Source organism: Fonsecaea pedrosoi (genome assembly GCF_000835455.1).
Source record: "Fonsecaea pedrosoi CBS 271.37 unplaced genomic scaffold supercont1.1, whole genome shotgun sequence".
In the NCBI taxonomy this organism is placed as follows: domain Eukaryota; kingdom Fungi; phylum Ascomycota; class Eurotiomycetes; order Chaetothyriales; family Herpotrichiellaceae; genus Fonsecaea; species Fonsecaea pedrosoi.
Genome location: NW_013550615.1, coordinates 3975370 through 3994833, shown reverse-complemented (window position 1 = coordinate 3994833; position 19464 = coordinate 3975370). Strand labels below are relative to the sequence as shown.

The following is a 19464-nucleotide window of genomic DNA, read 5'->3' as shown; positions in this document are numbered from 1 at the left end:
TCGCTTTCTCCAAACAAAAGCTCAAATTTCAAATGACGCCAAGCCCAACGGTCTTGGGCTGATCCCCTTCCCAGTTAGTAGCGGACAAGGGCTCTTCTCTTCTCGACAGCCATACCACCAGTCGACGTTGGGTTTATTTTGCAGACCACAGGTCCAGCCTATCATGGCCGAATCACCAGAGGAAGGAGCCAATGCGGTGTCTGAACCGCTCGACCTTGTCCGCCTCTCCCTCGATGAGATTGTGTTTGTTCGACTACGTGGAGATCGAGAGCTGAAAGGAAGACTACATGTATGCTTGTATAACAGGATCGCAGCGACCTCATACTGACGCACAGGTGCAAAACAGGCCTACGACAGTCATTGCAATCTTGTTCTCGGAGACGTTGAAGAGACAATCTACACGATTGAGGAGGAGGAGGACGGCGAAGACACCGTCAAGGTCAGTTCTCATTGATGCAAAATTCAATCGGCCAGCCACTCACTCCACTAGACAACGAAGAAACAGTCCGATATGCTATTTGTCCGAGGTATACGCCGCGCCAAAGGGCCAAGATTGGCTGTCGCTGACACCTGAGCAGGAGACTCGGTCGTACTAATCTCTCCCCAACCTGGGTCTTGAGACCGTTTCAACCACGTCGATCTAGATTCTCGGATCAAACGAGCAAAACCGCCGTTCGAAGGGTTTCGAGGGTCAAATTTAGCCCATGATGGAGCATAACGGACGGTAGGAAGTAACCCAAAAGATCGCTGGGGGAAACAGTACCCCTATAAATGAGTCACCTGAAGCTGCAATCCTTGGGTCAGGAAGAAGAACCTTTGAAGGCTTACATCTTGCCCTTCGAAAAGTCCAGCCTGCGGTGGAAGAGTCACCTGTGTCGAACGAGTGACGATGCAGGAGGATCTTACAAGTCAATTAGCGTGCTGATAGCGGAAGTGAAAGACCTGCAGTCAATGATGAGGCTGAGACGCGTGGGGGAGAATGAGTCAGTAAATCAACTCGTGGGTTCCCCGCTTGATAGCCACAGTGGTAGCCCAAACAAGTACATACAAAGCTGTCATGGTCATGACTCCAACACTTGCCTCCACTTTATTTATATATGTTCCGGGACGGACTCTGTTACCTCTCTGTCTCCCATCTGCGCATTTCATCCTCACAGAAACTTCTCTACAGTACAGCTCAAGATGCAGTCTTAGCACTCGGGCAACGCTGCGCCTCTCTGCTACTCATAGCTCCACGATGATTCCTCGAATACCTCACTGACTGCGGGGCGCATCCGCCACTCTTTCACGCCACTCTCCACCTCATCTCGCATTCGAACCAACAACCAACGATGGGTAGTCGCAACAGACAGACACTGCAAGATCGCCGAAAGGGAGAGCTGGTAAGGGCATTTCAAGTGATGAACAATTTCAATTTCTAACATGATGCCAGGCCCTCTCTGATTTCGCTGATTATGTAGAACGACAGCGAGCAAAGACACGCCCTCCGTATCCCGATTCCGTTGCTGGCGACAGCGGTTACGGTACTGGCGCTCCCTCGTCCGTCGCTGAAGATCATGCAGAGCTCGAGATCCTTGATCAATTAGACCTCTCCGACGCTCCAAGCCGGACAAAACTAAAAGAGTTGCTGCTTGATACCTCGGGCGATGCAGCCGCAACCTTTCAGGAATTGTCGGGCTTTCTACAGTCCAGGTTAGACGAGGGCCATGGCGAGACGCTCTTCGATCTAGGACTTGAGGACAGCGGTGACTCAATGCGATTCACTAAAGAGCAATGGGACATTGCTATGACACGCATCACTGAAGCGGCCGGTGTGCTCAACGCGACAGTCAACGTGCTCCTGACATACAATGTTGGTGGTGATAAGGAGGCTCATCCGAACACGACTCATGACCATTCAAGCCACGGCAAACTCCTCATTCGACAGACCCCAGCAACGGCTGAAGAAGTTATCGAGACGCGAATTGCGGTGGTTGGTAATGTTGATGCAGGCAAGTCTACTATGTTAGGTGTTCTTGTCAAGGGGAGCCTGGACGATGGCCGCGGCAAAGCTCGTGTCAACCTGTTTCGTCACAAGCACGAGATTGAATCCGGTCGGACTTCGTCTGTGGGCATGGAGATTATGGGCTTTGACACCCATGGGGAAGTAGTCACATCCACCGTTCCCGGTCGCAAACTCACTTGGGCGGAGATTGGGACTCGTTCGGCAAAGGTCATCTCATTTACCGACCTAGCTGGACACGAGCGTTATCTTCGGACAACTGTTTTTGGCCTCCTCTCCTCGGCACCAAACTACTGCCTGCTCATGGTGGCAGCCAATAACGGACTGATCGGTATGTCGAAGGAGCACCTCGGTTTAGCACTGGCCCTGAACGTGCCTGTCATGGTCGTCATCACCAAGATCGATATTTGCCCTCCCCAGATTCTTGAACAGACGATCACCCAGCTGACGAGGATATTGAAATCGCCTGGAGCGAGGAAAATCCCCGTCTTCATCAATACATACGAGGAGACGGTTCTGACAGCCACACAATTTGTGTCCCAGCGGATTTGCCCAATCTTCCAGGTCTCAAATGTGACCGGGGAATCCCTGGACCTTGTTCGAACTTTTCTCAACATTCTTCCGCATCACGGCCATTATGACGATCAGGCGCCTTTTGAATTTCATATTAATGACACTTTCTCCGTCCCATTCGTGGGAACAGTTGTGTCGGGAGTTGTGAAGTCCGGGATAATTCATGCAGGTGACAACGTTCTTGTGGGACCAGACTCTCTTGGACAGTTTCAGACAACAAATATTCGATCGATCGAGCGGAAAAGGATCCAGGTACCGGCATGTAGCGCTGGCCAGTCTGCCTCCCTCGCCCTGAGAAGAATACGAAAGAAAGAAGTGCGCAAAGGCATGGTCGTGCTCCCGAAGCTCGAAGGCCCTCCGCCTAAGGTCTACCGAGAATTTGTCGCCGAGGTTTTGATTCTGTCCCACCCGACTACCATACGACCAAAGTACCAAGCGATGCTTCATGTAGGGCCTATCAGCCAGACTTGCGCCATCATTGAAATTGACCGTGAGTACATTCGAACCGGAGATCGAGCCACTGTCGCGTTCCGATTTGTTCAGAGGCCCGAGTTCCTTGCAGTGGGGGACAAGATACTATTCCGCGAGGGAAAGACCAAGGGTTTGGGCATCGTGAAGTCTTTGGACTACGAAGAGGGGTCATTGAGCAAACACGAGCGGCAGAGTGTGCAAGGGCTGTCTGATGGAGAGGAGTCGAATGAGAAGCCCAAGGCCGAGGAGAAAGTGGCTTCATCAGCAGCGGGAGTAGCAACAAGCGACAGGCGGAGTAAGTAGGAGGAATCACAGGCGTTAAATGGCAATGTGGGAGTATGTACGAGGTAGTCATGAAGCTTCCGATACATATACCTGGGCATGTGCTTGAAATATCAATCAGGTCACCGACATATTTTCGGCGATGTCAGTGTACTTTGCAAGGATCAATCTGAGGCACAACAAGGCTTAGGGGGTTTTCAAGATGCCGAAACTCCGCCAATCAGCGAGTGCCCCTTTGAAGCCACAGCCTCGTCACCATCGTAGCGCGCAGTCACCGTCTCCAAACCCCCAATTTCGAGCTTCCGATAATTCAAAATGTCGCAACAGCCTCGACGACGCCGCGGCATAGGACAGTGTGAGCAGACTGGAGGAGGTATCCAAGACACCAGCGCTGTTCAGAATCCTGGTGGCCAGAAGCACGGAGAAGGCGAGGGAGAAGCAGCACTCGCCGCCATTGAGATGGATCAATCCCCGATCATCCGCGCATTGCGGCGGCAGCCCCTCTGGATCGTGCTGGCCGTCTCGAGCGGAGCGTGTGCGGCCTTTAATGGTGTATTTGCTAAACTGTACGTCCATGAACTCCCGGAATGGAAGCTCCTCCAGCTCTCTATTTGGAATCTTGACTCTCCTTTTCTGTTGCGCTCAAGCGTGCAATCCCCTTCTCGTTCATGATGCAGACAAACTAACCGACTCTCGATCCGTCAAACAAATAGAACGACCACTTCCCTGACATCCAACTTGTCGTCTTCGATCGCAACCTTTTTCTCCCTCTCCCCCAGCAATACCTTCGTCGACCTCGCCGTCCGGGGCACATTCTTCCTCCTTAACCTACTCTTCAACGCTCTCATGTGGGGGCTCTTCACGTCCGCCCTGACCCGTGCAGAGTCAACGACCCGCGTCAGCATCATCAATGTCTCGGCGAACTTTGTCATCACCGCTGTGCTCGGTGCCTTGATCTTTGGGGAGAAGCTGGGCGGTATGTGGTGGGTAGGCGCGGGGATGTTGGCCGCGGGCAATGTCGTGATCGGAAGGAGAGAGGAAGGAGCGAAGCCTGGTGGGAATATGGGGCTGGACGAGACGAGGGAGGAGGCAGAGGGATTGGTGGGCGGAGAAGAAGAAAGAGGCGGCCACGTGGAAGATGACCTGGTAGAGCTACATGACAACCCCGGAGAAGGGCAGAGAGCAGAGTGAGAAAGGGAGAAGAGGTGGACGATCCGCTGTGAACTTGGAGCACGCGTCTCAACCTCGTCCTCGTCCAGCCCTAGCACTTGGCCAGGCATTGGAAAGCCGTGTTGGAAAGTTCTTGGAGACTTGATAATAGTCGGGCTTTCACGGACAATCCGCAACGGCAATGGTTGCCATGAGCATGGCTTGTACAAATGCTCCAATCGACATGTCAACTACAAGTACAAATATGTCCATCGGAAGCGCCTGAGGCTATCTCAACACGAGTACCGCTGAAGATCTACTTGTGCTCGGCAAAGGGCGAAGGTGTTGTGCTCACAGAGTCCTCGACCAACGGATATGTGTCACGCTGTGTTGGAGAACCTCAGCCACTGGTGAGAGAAGGTATTATCCCTTCTCTCTGGCTATACAAGTGACTCGACCTGGACGACCAAGGCCCCGTCCGTCATCATGCAACAACCGGCACTTGAATCGGTGACATCACAATCCAAAGCACCCAGCGCCGGGAGATCCATCGTACTCGTTCTTGCTTGGTACACATGACAAGAACAAGAACATAAAGAATAGCCAACTCATGCGCCTTTTTGGGTGATCAGGAGATGACCTACGAGGTACTCAGATGAGCACCACGGTTGGCCGTTTAAGAGTGTCGTGGTGTGTTGACTTTACGACGTCAGGATCCTTGGTCACACATGAGTTGTCATGGGACTTTGTTTGTCGAGTGTGGGCTCCCGCTCTCACGCCACGGACTACCTCCATCCTTGCCGCCTTTGCCTGCGAGAAATCCCGCCTGTTTGTCGTCGAGGCTGTCCTTGTACTCGTGAAAGTTTTTCCTACGTTAAAAGATGCCTTTGTTTGGTTCAGCAGCTAAAAGGCATTATCTGACCCTCTGTACACTTTCATTGGTATCTCCAGGTGTGATTTGTAGGACCGGGATGCGCGTCATCGTGAAGACTTATTACTGCCCGGTCCGGGTAGGTTGCGCTACCTGCCCAAGTATCTACCTCGATGTGTGGATGTCGATGATCAATAATTATCGCTCAAACGGTGACGACAAACTTGACTTCCTCGCTGGCTATGTACAGAGTACCCGTACATGTACAGTTTCATAGTGCGAGGAGACATATCCCTATGCTTCGCATTCCATAAGTCATCAATGGCATTATACTGGTACACCGACAGTCTGGGCTTAACGGGTCCCAATTGCTCAGAAGACCGAGAGATCAATGGCATTCGATATCACTCAAGACTCACTACAGGTATACATACAAGTACTGTACGGCGTATCACTTAACGGTCTATTGGCGAGCAGAACGTCAAAGGTGCCTACTTGTAGCTATTCGGATACCTGTTACTCGGTACTTTTCGCGAACTCCTTGGAGTCATCAGGACGCCGAATTTATCTCTCATTGTGGAGGAATCGAAGCCTACTAAGATCTAAGAACCTTAGCGGGAAGACAACCAGAAGCATCGGAAGCGCCCCCTGTCGCGCATCGCGTTTCGTCCTCGTCGGACGATGTTGGAAAGCTTCTCCAGGAGTCAAGGACTCTTGAAACCTTTCACTTGTGTACCTGTACGTGCACATAAGTGCTGACTGGGGCCAGTACACTACTTATACAAGTATGTTCAGAGACCTCCATGTGACCGGTCTCCTGAGAAACGGAGCAGCAATACCCAAGGGCTTGTACCTGTGCAAGTAGAACTGGAGCTGAATATGGACCCGTTCTCGCCTTCGACGAGGACGCGATTGTGCATTATTACCCTCATTGCATTCCTGACGGATGCTACTATTGGTAATTTGACCCGTCCAGCTAGGATATTCTTGAGAAGTCAAGCTCTTGGACGCTGAGGGGCACCCAAGGGATGTAGCAGGAGACGATTACGAGAGCAAAGCGTAACATCTGGGGTAACGTGCTCTCCGATGTAAGAGAGTTTCTAGAAGGCAAACGAGGGATAATCGGCATAGGAAGATCCTTGTTCCGAGCAACTTTTACCCACGGCCTTTCCGTTTATGCTGCACTGCCATCAGATGAGCGTCAATGGCGCAAAAGGGAGCTTCAGATAGGCGGAACTCCACCCACATCTCAGGGGTTGATTGGACTTTCTCCTGGACTCGGCCCCCTTGCAGCGTCACTGGCTCCATTATTGGTGTTTGCTTTGCTCAGCATGCAGTGCCCAGTGGAACATCCAGACTGGCCAAACACCTCGGGAGTATAACGAGGAAGGAGGATGGGGGAGGGCAATAATTCTCCTGGATCCATGCCTGTGTCGGTGTAAACCGAGATCTTGGGGTGCGATATGGGCAAAATTCTCTCTTTGTGTCCACAATGCGTGGTTATACTGAGTACCTCGCAGTGATTTTTACGGTAGAAAGGAGATGGTGTTGGCGGTCGAGGTGCATTGGAAGTGAAGTGGGGTGCTTGTGTCTGATTGCTGAGACACTCCTCCCGGTAGTAGCACGCGACAAAAGGGCCCAATGTTCATCTGGAGCGGCTGTTTAAGGAGGTGGTACCTTTTAGGTATGGGGTTAGGGACATTGAGGTATGCTCCTGGCACAAATAGCACGAATCGAAGCCGGAGATGCAGAACTTTTCGGCGATCTGCAAGGGCCAGACGCTTCAGACAAGCACACCCTTTAGGTCGACCGAACTCATGCGACGCGAGAGGGGTCCGAGAAGGAGGGACAAGACAAACGTCAAGCGGATTGGGTAACACGAGGCATCGAAGGAAATGATTTGTGCACTGGTTGGATGGTGGGATGATGGGAAAAAGGCGTTTCCAGATCCATCATGGGACGAGGGGCGCAGGGCATGCAGCTAGCTTTGCGGCACCTTACTCGTCCACGCTCGTCCTCGTGAGTGCTCGTATACCTGGCTGTAGCTTCCAGGCAAAGTCTGGGGAGGGGGGCGGTGGAAGGACGAACCATGAGGACACCATGAGGCATGGGAGAGTGATGGCAGGGTGGCAGGATGGGCATGAGTCCAGGAGGCCGGGCAGAGACGATTCGTGCAGAAAGCGCTCGTCCCTAGGCTGGAAGAGATTAGCGGGCCCTGCGCATTGTGGGTGAGTGGTGGGTCAGGATCGAAACAACTCTGCCGCCAAGGACTGCGGTGGTTGAACCCTGTGATAAAAACTACGCTTGTCCAAGGCGGCCGGTCTGAGGGCTGCGTGCAGAGCGTTGGGCTATTCACAGCCTGTGGAGTCGGGCAGAGGCAAATTTCATGGCTGTCCCCGGCAAATTGAAGCCCTTGTCGTGGACTAGGGCGCATTAGCGGGCGACGCCTTGACGTTTTAGCAGCGAATGGCAGGTGACGCCCCAGGCACCACCAGCCGGGACAAAGCGGGTCTTGTGCCCAAGTTTGTCCTGCACTTTTAACTAACTAGCCCTTAGTGGTGTTGGTCGCCCTGATATTTCCCGCCCTCGCCGGCTTCCTGCGCTGGTCTTCCCACCCTCCGACCTCTCACCTCTCCCGATTTCTGCCCTTTTCTCGCCTTCTCGCCTCTCCCTCCCTCCACCGCCTGTTTGGCCAGCCAGTTCTCAAATCGACCATACATCACCATCCATCCCACCGCTGCTTTCCATCTCACTTACACTGCCATTATCTACTACCTGCCACCCACTCTCGTCCTCCCTTACAGCCTTTTCCTCTCACGCCTTATTCTTACTTCTTTCCATTGACGCCTGTTCCAGACATTCTTGCCAAACAAGATCCTGTTCAGCATAGACCCTCTGTGCCGGTTCCAAGAGGCTCCTTGAATCAGCTGACACCCATTGTTTTTTTGCCACTGTTTGCCTAGCTGGCATCCTCTTCGACAATACAACTGTACCGCTACATTCCCATCCTAGACCTCCCTGTGTACTTCCCGGTCGTCCTCACCCGATCATCATGTCGACCTTCTACTACACTGCCCATCAACAACATCAAGCCACCAATCCGCAGCCTATGCCGCAGACACATAGCCACCATGGTCGGTCTCGACGAGCACCCCGGTTGTCCGCGGCCCAGCACTCGCATCGGCAATTCCGTGCACCCAAAGTGGTCAAGGAATTGGTTGTTACCGAACCTCCAAGCATAAGTGCATACCGGGCGCGCTTCGAGGCAGGACGGTCGTTCGACCTAGACGACGATCTAGAGTTCTGCCCAAACCTCTTGACATTTGATGAGGTTTGTGGCGAGCCTCTCTCCACAACTTCGTCTCTTACTGACTTCTTCGCAAAGCGTCAGTCGGTAACGTCAGGCTCGTCGGATCGCTCATCGTTGTCGAGTGGCTCGCCCGATTCATCTCCTCTCCAATCCCAGATACAACCACAACAAATCACACCCGCGTTGTCTATTTCCTCTACTGTCACGTCCGCGTACATGTCTCCAAACTTCGCCGGCAACCACAACAACCTCAAGATCCATCAACCGTCGGCGATTCGTTCCCGCAACAACGCCATTCCGATTGTGAACCCTTCCACAGGTAACCGCATTGCGAGCCCGCCATCATCCATCTCACCAGGCATGATGCAGCAAACAACTGCCGCCCGCCGGTGGTAAAAGGGTCTCTGCTTTGTGGAGTGCTCTAACCTCCGTGCTCGTTGTCGTTGTGTCGCTGTATTCGTGCTGGTTGGTGTTATGATGTGTCGCTTGCCTTTGTGCTTTCCGGTGCCTGCCAAACCCCTCTCACCCTACCTCGAACCTTCCCAACCTCCCATTTGATTTGTACATATGTATCTCACGACGAGGAAAATTTTTGTCACATTTTTCAACGAGCGGAAAGGCATAGCGATTCGACGAAGTTGACATCATGATACCAGCTATTTGTGGAAGATAGGATCAATAGGGAGTACGGTGGCACAGCGATTTCAAAGACAAACTTGATTTTAGCATGGAGTTTCCCGAGCATATCCAAGGTCAAGAGGATCATGATAGACAACGATCATCATCATATTGGCGGTTCTTATTTACTTGTGGATTTACGGGAGTTTTGCACATTCGGTACCTGGGGGGGGAGGAAATGACAGATGAGAAAACAAAAGATACCAGATGGGCTGATGTTGGGTTTCCTGGTTGGCTATGTTGGTTCCACAAAAGGATGGAACAAATGCACATCTCACGGTTGACGGCTGGCTTAAAACGATAGGACTTTCATGGGGCCACATTCTTGTCCAGCACAACGGTCGGTGGGATTATCCGCCGTTATGAGATGTATTTCTAGTAATAGAAAGCTGAGAAATTTATGAGTATCGGTATTGATTGCTGCTCTGCACTGTTTTGGTGTCCTCGTATGTCTTTCGTGATAGGCGGTTGAGAGAGGCCATAGCACCTCTGCCTGCTGTCCATGTAGTCGTGGACTACCCACGTACTTGCTCTGTACCTGAGGGAATGAGATGCTTGTTGCATAGCCTCGATCTTGGTTTTCACGATTCAGCTCTGCAAGGTACCAGACGCAGGTTGACTCATCACTGCCATTCGACACACGAGTACTTGTAACATGTACCGGTGGCAGTGCAGATAAGTCTCTCTGTTAGTATCTCGTACAATTCGAAACAATTGGTCAGATTCGGCATGGGGTTATTAGGCGGATGTCTCAGTGGGTTGGCAAATGTGGCTGGTAAACCAACATTGTATGGATCCCGTCACCCCTCTCACTGTCCCGCCTTATAACGTCAAGCCACTCTGCGACTCTAATATGTTCGAGAATATTAGTTTCCAGATGGCGACTTGTCTTTGAGCTGGTGATACGTATGTGAATATACTCGATTGAGCTCATAATCCAGGCCCAGGAGACACAGATCGAATTCCATCTTGGCATTGACATTCTTGGTCCGAGATTCTTCTCATTCAATCCTCCACTTTTCGGGCTTGCTTTAACACAAGTAACAACCTCGTCGTGGACGAGACATCAGTCAACCATGGCTCTAATCACACGCAATATCCTGTTGTGTCTCTTCCTGGGCCTGGTATTCTTCACCCTCCAAGCCCATGCATTTGGTGCTGGCAGTGCGTAACCCAGAGAGATATCTGGTCAGAAGACCCCCGCTGACACTCGGCACAGACATTGCCTCTATCTCTGCGGTAGAGGGCAAGAATTGGCGCCATGGCGATATCGAAGACGTCTTGAAGACTGTGGCCTGTATCCGTCATCACAAATGGAATTCGATGATGATCAAACGTGTCTACTTTGGGTACGCCGTACTCTACTCTGGCGTAAACAACGCGAGGGCTAACCACCCGTCACAGGAATTGGCTTCGCGACTATTCTCAGGCCATGGATACCGGAGCTTTAAAGAAAGCACAACCAGAGACCATTCGTATCTTGGTTTGGCTGCTATCGTTTCTTGGATTCGGGTATGCTACAGCCGAGTTCGAGGTCACTTCAGAGCGCCTAGGGGTATATCGACCTGAAGAACATATTGAGTAGGTTTATCCCTTTTCCTGCGCCAGCAACAAACTCTGACAGAGTCTTCAGCAACCCTAAAGACTACAATGACAACGAGGATGCCCGAAAGTTCGATGCACGCCTCCGCGGTCCGGTCAGAGACATTGAGCTACAAATCGATATGGAGACGGGCATGAAGAACTATATTGCGAATGGTAAAGGCGATTGGGCTACCAGCGCGGCTTTCGTCAAGTACAGCTTTGAACGCAGTATCCACCACGGTCGTCTCTACACCAATGGCCACGGATTCTTCAAAGGGAAAGATGAGGATCTCGCTGAGGCTTTGAGATGTCTTGGACAAGGCCTGCATACACTGGAAGATTTTGGTGCTCACACAAATTACGTTGAACTGGCGCTTCGGGAAATGGGCTTCCACAATGTGTTTCCTCATGTGGGAACTGCCACCGCGATCAATCTACGCGGAAAACATGTTTTCCCACTTGTCACAGGCACTTTCGGGATGGTGGATTTTTATCACTCGGTCCTCGGAGAGGCAACCGATCATTTCACCCAGAGTGAAGTGAACGAAATGGACAATGCTCTCGGCACAGCTCAGCAAGCAGCGCAGTCATCAAATCCTTTGATGACATTAGTCAAACTTCTCTCCAAGGTCCCTGGAACCAAAGGCCTTTGTGATGAAGCGGAACAACTGCAGGCAAGCTCTCAGGCCCAGGCGCGTGCTAGTCAACACCAGGCCTTTGGCGCGCAGGGGGGTTATCGTGGAATTGAGGATTATGGGGGCTCCTCGAGGGGGATAGATGACTGGGAGAGTAGTCGGGCATCACATCCCAGCTATCCGTCGCAACCTCAGTCTTTTGACGCAAATGCTTGGAATCAACAGTCTCAATCAGGTTATCAGCCACATTGGGAACAGAACCCACCTCAGTACCAACAGCAATCGCAGTGGCATGACCAAGGCATGCCGCAGAGTTTCAACAATCCACCACCCTCTCAACATCAATCTCAATGGCATGATCAGGGGATGAACCAAAACTATGCTGCACACGACCAATATGTCAATACACAGCAGGACTGGCAGCAACCACAACATACGAGTTCTCATCCCTCACAGCCTATGCAGTCAGCTAATCCAACACAACCACAACCGCCACCAGCACAATCCGGTGGTCCCAGTTCAACCGCTCTCGAAGGACTCTCAAATTTTGACCCAGCAAAGACGGTCGCTCAGATTTATCCGATTTTAGCATTCCGAGATAAAGTTGTTCGGACAATCAGTGGTATCATCGAAAAGATTCCAGGTTTAGAGGCGCTTGTCGACCGTATCACCGAAACTCTGACGGTGTTCATCCTCTCACTCTTGGCCCCTTTTGTACGACCAATTCTCAACGCAATCTCTAAGGCACTGCAGACGGGTAGTGAGGGCGTTCTGAGTTCATCCGCAAAGCATCAATACGAGGTCTGGACGGATCCACATTGTACGGATCCCACGCACTCAATGCTGAGCAAGGACCACTTCAGCAACATGCTGAACGAACCTGCCGGCAATGTGGCCGCTGAGATTCTCAAATTTGTGGCTCCGCGAGTTCTATATGCTTGGGAACACCCTGATGTCCCGGTGCAACAGGTCATGCACGATGTTGAGAGTATATTCCATCATCCCGCCTTCAGAAATGAAAGACTCGAAGTCCATCGGAGCATGTTCGGTGCAGTAACGCGATGGGTGGACGGCTTACCCGACAGGGGACGCAGTCTCGAAAGCCTGTTGAGTTCAGACGGCGTACGAGCTGGTAAGAACCACAAAGGAGGCGTTAATGAGCATATACAGCATTCTGCTCCAAGCACCGGTGGAGCACACCATACAAGTTCTAGCCCACTGGGCGGCCTTGCGAGCTTCATCCCAGGTCAACAGCAGCATGGTGGCGGAGGAGGACATCAGTCTTCGTCAAACGCTGGAGCATTTGGTGGACTGGCGAATCTCATTCCTGGTGGACACCAGAGCGGCGGCCAAGGGAGCAATCCGCTGGGTATGGTAGGTAACGTTCTCGGAAATTTCACGGGGCATAAACCGGCGCAACAACAACATGGGGGAGGTGGTGGTCTGGGAAATATGTTGAGCATGGCCGAAAAGTTACCTATTCCTGGTGTCCACGGGGTCGCCGGCTCGTTGAACAAATACACGAAATTCATGGGCGGCTTTCCTGGAAGCGGAGCACGCGGTCTAGACGATCAGGATTTCGGATCGAATGGCAGTGAATTAGGGGGATCAAAGGAACTGCACGAAGCCGCACTGCTTGGTGAGCGCTCGGCTGCAGACAACAGATCGCCCAGTCCCATGCCCTTACAGCCACCTCCCGGATACGAGCAATATGGTCGACAAGATGCTGGTAATTATGGTTACGGTCAAGAAGGGCAAGACTATCAATACCAGACCGCCTACCAGGATCCGTACCAGAGTCAGGGTCAGTATCATGGTGGCGGTGGCGGCGAAAGCGCGGGTTATTATGGAGGACGTTGACGAAAGGACGCGATCTAGAAACCACAGGAAAGGGACGAGGCAATACACCGTGTAATGATTGTCGATCGCCGCCCAATAAGTGTCCGAATCATAGACTATCATTGAATTTATCAATTGCTGTTAGAGAGAAGCGAGGCTGCGGAGGTTACAACTTGTCAAATCCGCCGTGTCTCCCGCGTCCATCGGCAAATCGAGCAGCACCAGCTATACTCTCCATCTGCACTACTTTGACCCCGTGATCGTACTCGTACCTCATGGCATCCTCAAAATTCTGGGCATTATATGCGGCATAGTAGCAAGAATCTCGGTCAGAATTCATGCACGCGTTGGGGAACCTCAGTAGTGATTCGGCGAGTTTCGTGGCTTCCTCGAGCGCCTTGCCCTTGGGAACGACTCTGTTTGCGAGACCCATGAACAGAGCTTCCTGCGCAGAAACTGGTCGTCCGGTAAGAATCATATCCAATGCTCGTCCCAGGCCAACGATGGCTTGCAAGCGGACTGTGCCGCCGTCTATCAGCGGCACACCCCAGCGACGACAGTAGACGCCGAAGATTGCGTCCTCTTCAACCACCCGCATGTCGGCCAGAAGGCTCAATTCGAGGCCGCCGGCAACGGCGTGACCTGCCACTGCGGCGATGACGGGCTTTTTCACCTGCAACCTCGATGGGCCCATGGGACCGCAGTTGCGGTCTTGAATCGGTTGCAGATGATCTCTATCCAGCGGATCCAGAGTGGCTGGATCTTGTTTTGACTGTGCCGTCAGGTCGACAAGGTCTGCGCCGGCGCAGAAGGCTCCCTCGGACCCGGTGAGGATGGCGAATTTCTGCGAGGCGTCCTCCTCGAACTCAATAAAGGCCGAGTATAGAGCGCGGGCGGTGGATGGATTCACGGCATTGCGGCGATGGGGGCGGGTGATGGTGATTGTAGTGATTCCAGATGAGGTTTTGGAGACGGTGATGGACGATTGGCTCATGATTTCTGTGAGAGGGTGGAGGGATATACACGGAAACAAAGCACAATGGCTGAACAAGGGTATTCAATTGGGCCAATCTTTGTTATGGAGAGAAAGGTGTTTGGTCTAGGAGAGCTGAAGTGTTACTATACATTGGTAGCCTTGCGAGGTGCAGCACGCGCCACTTGGTGGTTTTCAGCTTCCGAGGTTCACAAGGCTGCGAGAGAGGCCGACTCGCCCAGAGCCTCGAAACTCAATCTCGCCACCAACATGAGGGCTGAATTAAACATACGAGTACGGGTGAAGATGAGATCTGACGGGGCTTGTTCCGAGCACAGGTGTTTCATGTTTTCTCCAGTTGTCGGATCGCATCTATACTTGTATCTCCCATCTGGCGTCTCGCCTGTCAGTCGCTTGTCGCTACGAAATGCTGAATTTGTGACCAGTCGATCAAATCTGTCTGTCTGCTGCGCCACGAATGCTGGCGCTTTGCACCACTGGACGGCCTGGGTTGAAACCTGGATGGGCAACCGGATGGCTGTTTGGGTCTTTACCATGCGCAACCGGAGTGGGCATTCGGGCGCCAGGCGGGCCGCCTAGACTAGAGGTGGCCTAGGCGTCGCACCGCTGCTTGGACGCGGGCTGTAGCACCTGTACTGATTGGCCTCCGAGGGCCCTCGAACCCCCCTTAGGTGCTCCTGTGCGTTTGGTGGCGCCAGTGGCGCGTTACCAACGACGTCACTGACGTTGGGAGGCACCAACACAAGGCATGCGATCCTCACACAGTCTATCTCGATCTTCATTCCTTGCCTTTCGATCGTCAGAACACGTACTTCCCAAGCCCTCTATTCCAACTTTTTGATCTTGCTTTCCTTTGTGTGTTGAATCTCTTCTTTCTCCATTCTTACAACAACCGTCCTTGATTCCCTTCTCTTGCTTTGTCCTTGTACTTATTTCGAGGACCCCCTGAAAGGACGGTCCCTTTCATCAGAAACTGCGGCCCCAGCTTAATATCGCTGGTCAGTGACGTCCACCGCATCACCCACCTCTCACGTTCCAAACGCGTACGCAGCCCGTCACAAGAACACCAGTCATGCTACGACCAATCCTTTAGCAACGAGCATTCATGATACAAGATCTCTTCACGCAGAAAGAAGATTACCGCAACAAAGTCAAGCATAATACAAAATGTCGTTGAACGACACCCTGAATCTCGGTGGGAACACCACCGCAGCAGAACAGAAGAATGGTCAAAGTGCTGGTCAATTCGCTGCGTCCTTGGTCACTGCCATTGCAGTGTTCGGGATCCAAATCGGAGTGTTTCTCGTCATCAAGGACCGCTTCGCCAGAATATACCAGCCGCGGACATACCTCGTCCCAGAAAGAGAACGGACCACCCCTTCACCCCCAGGCTGGTGGAAATGGATCAAGCCTGTGACTGCCACTTCAAACTCCGAATTCGTCCAAAAGTGTGGCCTGGATGCTTATTTCTTCCTGAGATATCTGCGTACGCTGCTCAAAATATTTGTTCCGGCGGCCTTGGTTATCTTGCCAATTCTTATTCCTCTCAACATGGTCGATGGTCGTGGGGCACAATTTGCACTCGGCAAAAATGAGAATGAGAGCAATGTGACGGGCTTGGATCAGCTGGCTTGGGGGAATGTCGCTCCCAACCACACAGGTCGATATTGGGCTCACTGGCTGTTGGCCTTGGGCCTTATTGTCTGGATATGTTACGTGTCTTTCGACGAACTACGAGGCTACATCCGAATGCGGCAGGCATACTTGACCTCCCCCCAACATCGTCTGCGTGCCTCTGCTACCACTGTGCTGGTGAGCTCGATACCTCAGAAGTGGTGCAACGTCGAGGCTCTTGATGGCCTCTACGACGTGTTCCCTGGCGGACTGAGAAACATCTGGATCAACCGCAACTTTGACGAGCTCAGTGCCAAGATAAAACGACGCGATAAGCTCGCTAAAACTCTTGAAGCAGCCGAAACAGAGCTTATTAGGAAATGTTTCAAAAAGCACGAGGAGGGTATTGCCAAAGCTGAGAAGGAGGCCGGCAAGAAACTCACCAAGGAGGAAAAGAAGCTGCGAGCTACCATTAGGGATGAAGCTGGTGATCGAGCAGCCCATGGCCATGGAACCTCGACTGGAAACCCTCATCAGATTGAGCATAACCTCCACGATGTCATCCACGGCCATCAGGCTGGTTCTCACTCGGCGTCAAGCGATGATGAGGAGGACGAGATTCCCGAGCCTCAGCGAGACCGGTTCAATATCCCCATCATTGGCGGAGGCATATCTGCGGTCACTCACGGTCTGGACAAAGTTGGCAAAGGATTGCTGGGAGGTATTCGTGGTGTCAACAAGGGCGTCACTGACACCATCGACACCACCAATGGTTTCGTGGCGGCTGATGTCGAACAAAAGGAACTGGGCCGCAGTTCTCACGACGACAACGACGAAGTAGAAAGAGTCAGACCAACGGCATCCAAGAACCACAAAGCATACGGACAACCGCGAACAACACGTGCCAAAGATGCCTCTGCAAAGAATGACAGCTCACTTGACGACCGGGGAAGGACAATGGAGAATTCCACCGCTCAACGATCCCAAAGCCCGATCTCTCAAGGTAGTACAATGGGGGGTGAAAAGGCTCGACCAGAAAAGCAATTGACTAGAGTTGAAAAGCTCAAAAAAGCCATAGGTCTCAGCTCAGACGAAAAGGAGCCAGTCGACTACCCATCTGCGTTTGAATGGAACTTTGACCACGACCCCGATGATGCAGTCTGGCGACGTTATCTGAGCGATAAAGATCGCGAAACAATGCGACTACCAATATTCGGCTGGCAATGGATGCCTTCGCTGCCTCTAATGGGCGAAAAGGTTGACACCATTCGATACTGCCGAAAGGAGGTTGCCAGGCTCAATGTCGAAATAGAGGATGATCAAGCCCATCCTGAACGGTTCCCACTGATGAACTCCGCCTTTGTCCAGTTCAATCACCAGGTCGCGGCACACATGGCGTGTCAGGCTGTCAGTCACCATCTGCCCAAGCAGATGGCTCCACGCTTGGTCGAGATCGATCCCAATGATGTGATTTGGGACAACATGTCGATCCCATGGTGGTCTGCATATATTCGAACAGGCGGGGTTGTCGCTATTGTGGTTGGTATGATCATCCTCTGGGCCATCCCCATCGCTTTCACGTCGGCTCTTTCGCAGCTCGAGACTGCTGCAAAGACGTGGGAGTGGCTTCATTGGGTTCTCAAGATTCCTGCTTGGATCCGGAGTGTCCTTCAAGGTGTGTTGCCCGCGGCATTGCTCGGTCTGCTACTGTTCCTGCTCCCTCTAATCCTTCGTTTCCTGGTGCGATGCCAGGGAACACCGTCTGGGATGCTGGTGGAACTTTCGGTTCAACGCTACTACTTTTGCTTCCTGTTCGTCCAGTTGTTCCTGGTCGTCTCAATCGCCTCTGCGTTGACCCAGTTCTTTGCGCTTTTCACGAGCGTAGACGGCTGGACCAACGTCCCGAGTCTCCTGGGCAACAACATCCCAAAGGCCAGCAATTATTTCTTCTCATACATGCTGCTCCAGGCCTTGTCAGTGAGTGCTGGAGCCCTGCTGCAAGTGGGCTCACTCATCGGATGGTTCGTCCTCGCCCCTCTCTTCGACAATACAGCCCGGGCCAAATTCACACGACAGACTCAATTACAAAACATCCAGTGGGGAACATTCTTCCCTGTGTACACGAATCTGGCTTGCATCGGTTTGATCTATTCCGTTATCTCGCCCCTGATCCTTCTCTTCAACATCGTCACCTTCTCGCTTTTTTGGTTTGTCTACCGGTATAACACACTTTACGTCAATCGCTTTACTCGCGACACAGGTGGTCTTTTGTATCCCAACGCCATTAATTTCACCTTTGTTGGTGTCTATGTGATGGAGGTTGCTCTGATTGGCATGTTTTTCTTGGTCAGAGATCAACACGGGAACGTCGCTTGCTCAGGCCAGGCAATCGGGATGATTGTGATCCTTATCCTCACCGCCGGTTACCAGTTACTGCTAAACAACGCTTTCAGCCCATTGTTTAGATACCTCCCGATCACTCTGGAAGATGATGCAGTCCGACGAGACGAGGAATTTGCTCGAGCAATGCAAAGGAAACATGGACTCATTGAGAACGAGAATGAAGATGAAGATCTCGAAGACCAGCTGGAGCGTAACGAGCGACAGTCGATGGAGGAAGACCGCCAACAACACGAGATCGAACTGCAAGACATTGAAAAGGGTAGACAGGACAGACTCGAACGACAAAGGTCTCAGAAGTTGCCTGAGCTTGAGCCATACGAGTTTCAGAATCCAGAGATCGCGATGAATTTGGACCAGGATAGCAGAGGTGTACGAATGATGAAAGCAGCCGCCCAGATGACAGCCGACAAGACGAAAGGCCTAGTGCCGCGCAATATTTCTCAGAGAAACAATCGCAAATCCTGGGCCGACCGGGATAACACAAGGAACCGTCGAGCATCGAACTTTGGTGAATGGGAGAATCCCTCACAAAGTAGAAGCCTATCGCAAGTCGGTGGAGCATCGAAGCGTCAGTCTCATCATTTGCAACAACCAAAGGGTGTCTTTGACAAGCTCAACAACTTCAACCCGGTCACGGGCAATGAGAAGGACATTGAAGCACAACGTGCGGCCCGGAACCAACTTGCCGATGCTCTTTTTGGAGGAGTCAATGACGAACTGGAGGATCTGACCCCGGAAGAGCGCGATCAACTCGTGCAGAGGGCTTTCCAACACAGTGCACTCCGAGCCAAAAGACCTGTCATCTGGATTCCTCGGGATGAACTCGGCGTTAGCGACGACGAGGTGCACCGGATGGGCCGCTTCAGCCAACACCTTTGGGTGAGCAATGTCCGACAGGGTCTTGATTCCAAAGGCCGGTGTGTCTACAGTGGCGCTCCGCCTGATTTCAGCGAGGTGGATGTGATCCAGCTCTAAATGCTCACAGAGAAGCAATGTAACGACGTTGGCGAATGATGAAAACGGTCGTCATCCTTTGCGAGGCGTTTGTCAGACCCCATA

At 52.2% G+C, this 19464-nt stretch overlaps 7 protein-coding genes across 7 annotated transcripts; 6 read left to right on the top strand and 1 right to left on the bottom strand.

Moving 5' to 3' along the window:
* Positions 1 to 163: 163 nt before the first annotated feature.
* On the top strand, positions 164 to 619 carry Z517_01458 (uncharacterized protein; the record flags this gene model as incomplete). Its single annotated transcript, XM_013434418.1, has 4 exons — positions 164 to 289; positions 347 to 439; positions 491 to 527; positions 579 to 619. The coding sequence occupies 4 exons, from the start codon at positions 164 to 166 to the stop codon at positions 617 to 619; spliced, it is 297 nt and encodes a 98-aa protein (XP_013289872.1).
* Positions 620 to 1331: 712 nt separating this feature from the next.
* Z517_01457 (uncharacterized protein) lies at positions 1332 to 3349 on the top strand (the record flags this gene model as incomplete). The annotated part of the gene is made up of 2 exons (XM_013434417.1): positions 1332 to 1382; positions 1433 to 3349. 2 exons carry the CDS (start codon positions 1332 to 1334, stop codon positions 3347 to 3349), a joined length of 1968 nt encoding a protein of 655 aa, XP_013289871.1.
* A 294-nt stretch (positions 3350 to 3643) lies between these two features.
* Z517_01456 (uncharacterized protein) lies at positions 3644 to 4519 on the top strand (the record flags this gene model as incomplete). The annotated part of the gene is made up of 2 exons (XM_013434416.1): positions 3644 to 3894; positions 4042 to 4519. 2 exons carry the CDS (start codon positions 3644 to 3646, stop codon positions 4517 to 4519), a joined length of 729 nt encoding a protein of 242 aa, XP_013289870.1.
* A 3881-nt stretch (positions 4520 to 8400) lies between these two features.
* Z517_01455 (uncharacterized protein) lies at positions 8401 to 9054 on the top strand (the record flags this gene model as incomplete). The annotated part of the gene is made up of 2 exons (XM_013434415.1): positions 8401 to 8679; positions 8734 to 9054. The coding sequence occupies 2 exons, from the start codon at positions 8401 to 8403 to the stop codon at positions 9052 to 9054; spliced, it is 600 nt and encodes a 199-aa protein (XP_013289869.1).
* Positions 9055 to 10412: 1358 nt separating this feature from the next.
* On the top strand, positions 10413 to 13415 carry Z517_01454 (uncharacterized protein; the record flags this gene model as incomplete). The annotated part of the gene is made up of 4 exons (XM_013434414.1): positions 10413 to 10500; positions 10556 to 10685; positions 10741 to 10917; positions 10970 to 13415. The coding sequence occupies 4 exons, from the start codon at positions 10413 to 10415 to the stop codon at positions 13413 to 13415; spliced, it is 2841 nt and encodes a 946-aa protein (XP_013289868.1).
* Positions 13416 to 13560: 145 nt separating this feature from the next.
* Positions 13561 to 14388, bottom strand: Z517_01453 (uncharacterized protein; the record flags this gene model as incomplete). Its single annotated transcript, XM_013434413.1, has 1 exon — positions 13561 to 14388. One exon carries the CDS (start codon positions 14386 to 14388, stop codon positions 13561 to 13563), a length of 828 nt encoding a protein of 275 aa, XP_013289867.1.
* A 1167-nt stretch (positions 14389 to 15555) lies between these two features.
* On the top strand, positions 15556 to 19380 carry Z517_01452 (uncharacterized protein; the record flags this gene model as incomplete). The annotated part of the gene is made up of 1 exon (XM_013434412.1): positions 15556 to 19380. One exon carries the CDS (start codon positions 15556 to 15558, stop codon positions 19378 to 19380), a length of 3825 nt encoding a protein of 1274 aa, XP_013289866.1.
* Positions 19381 to 19464: the final 84 nt, after the last annotated feature.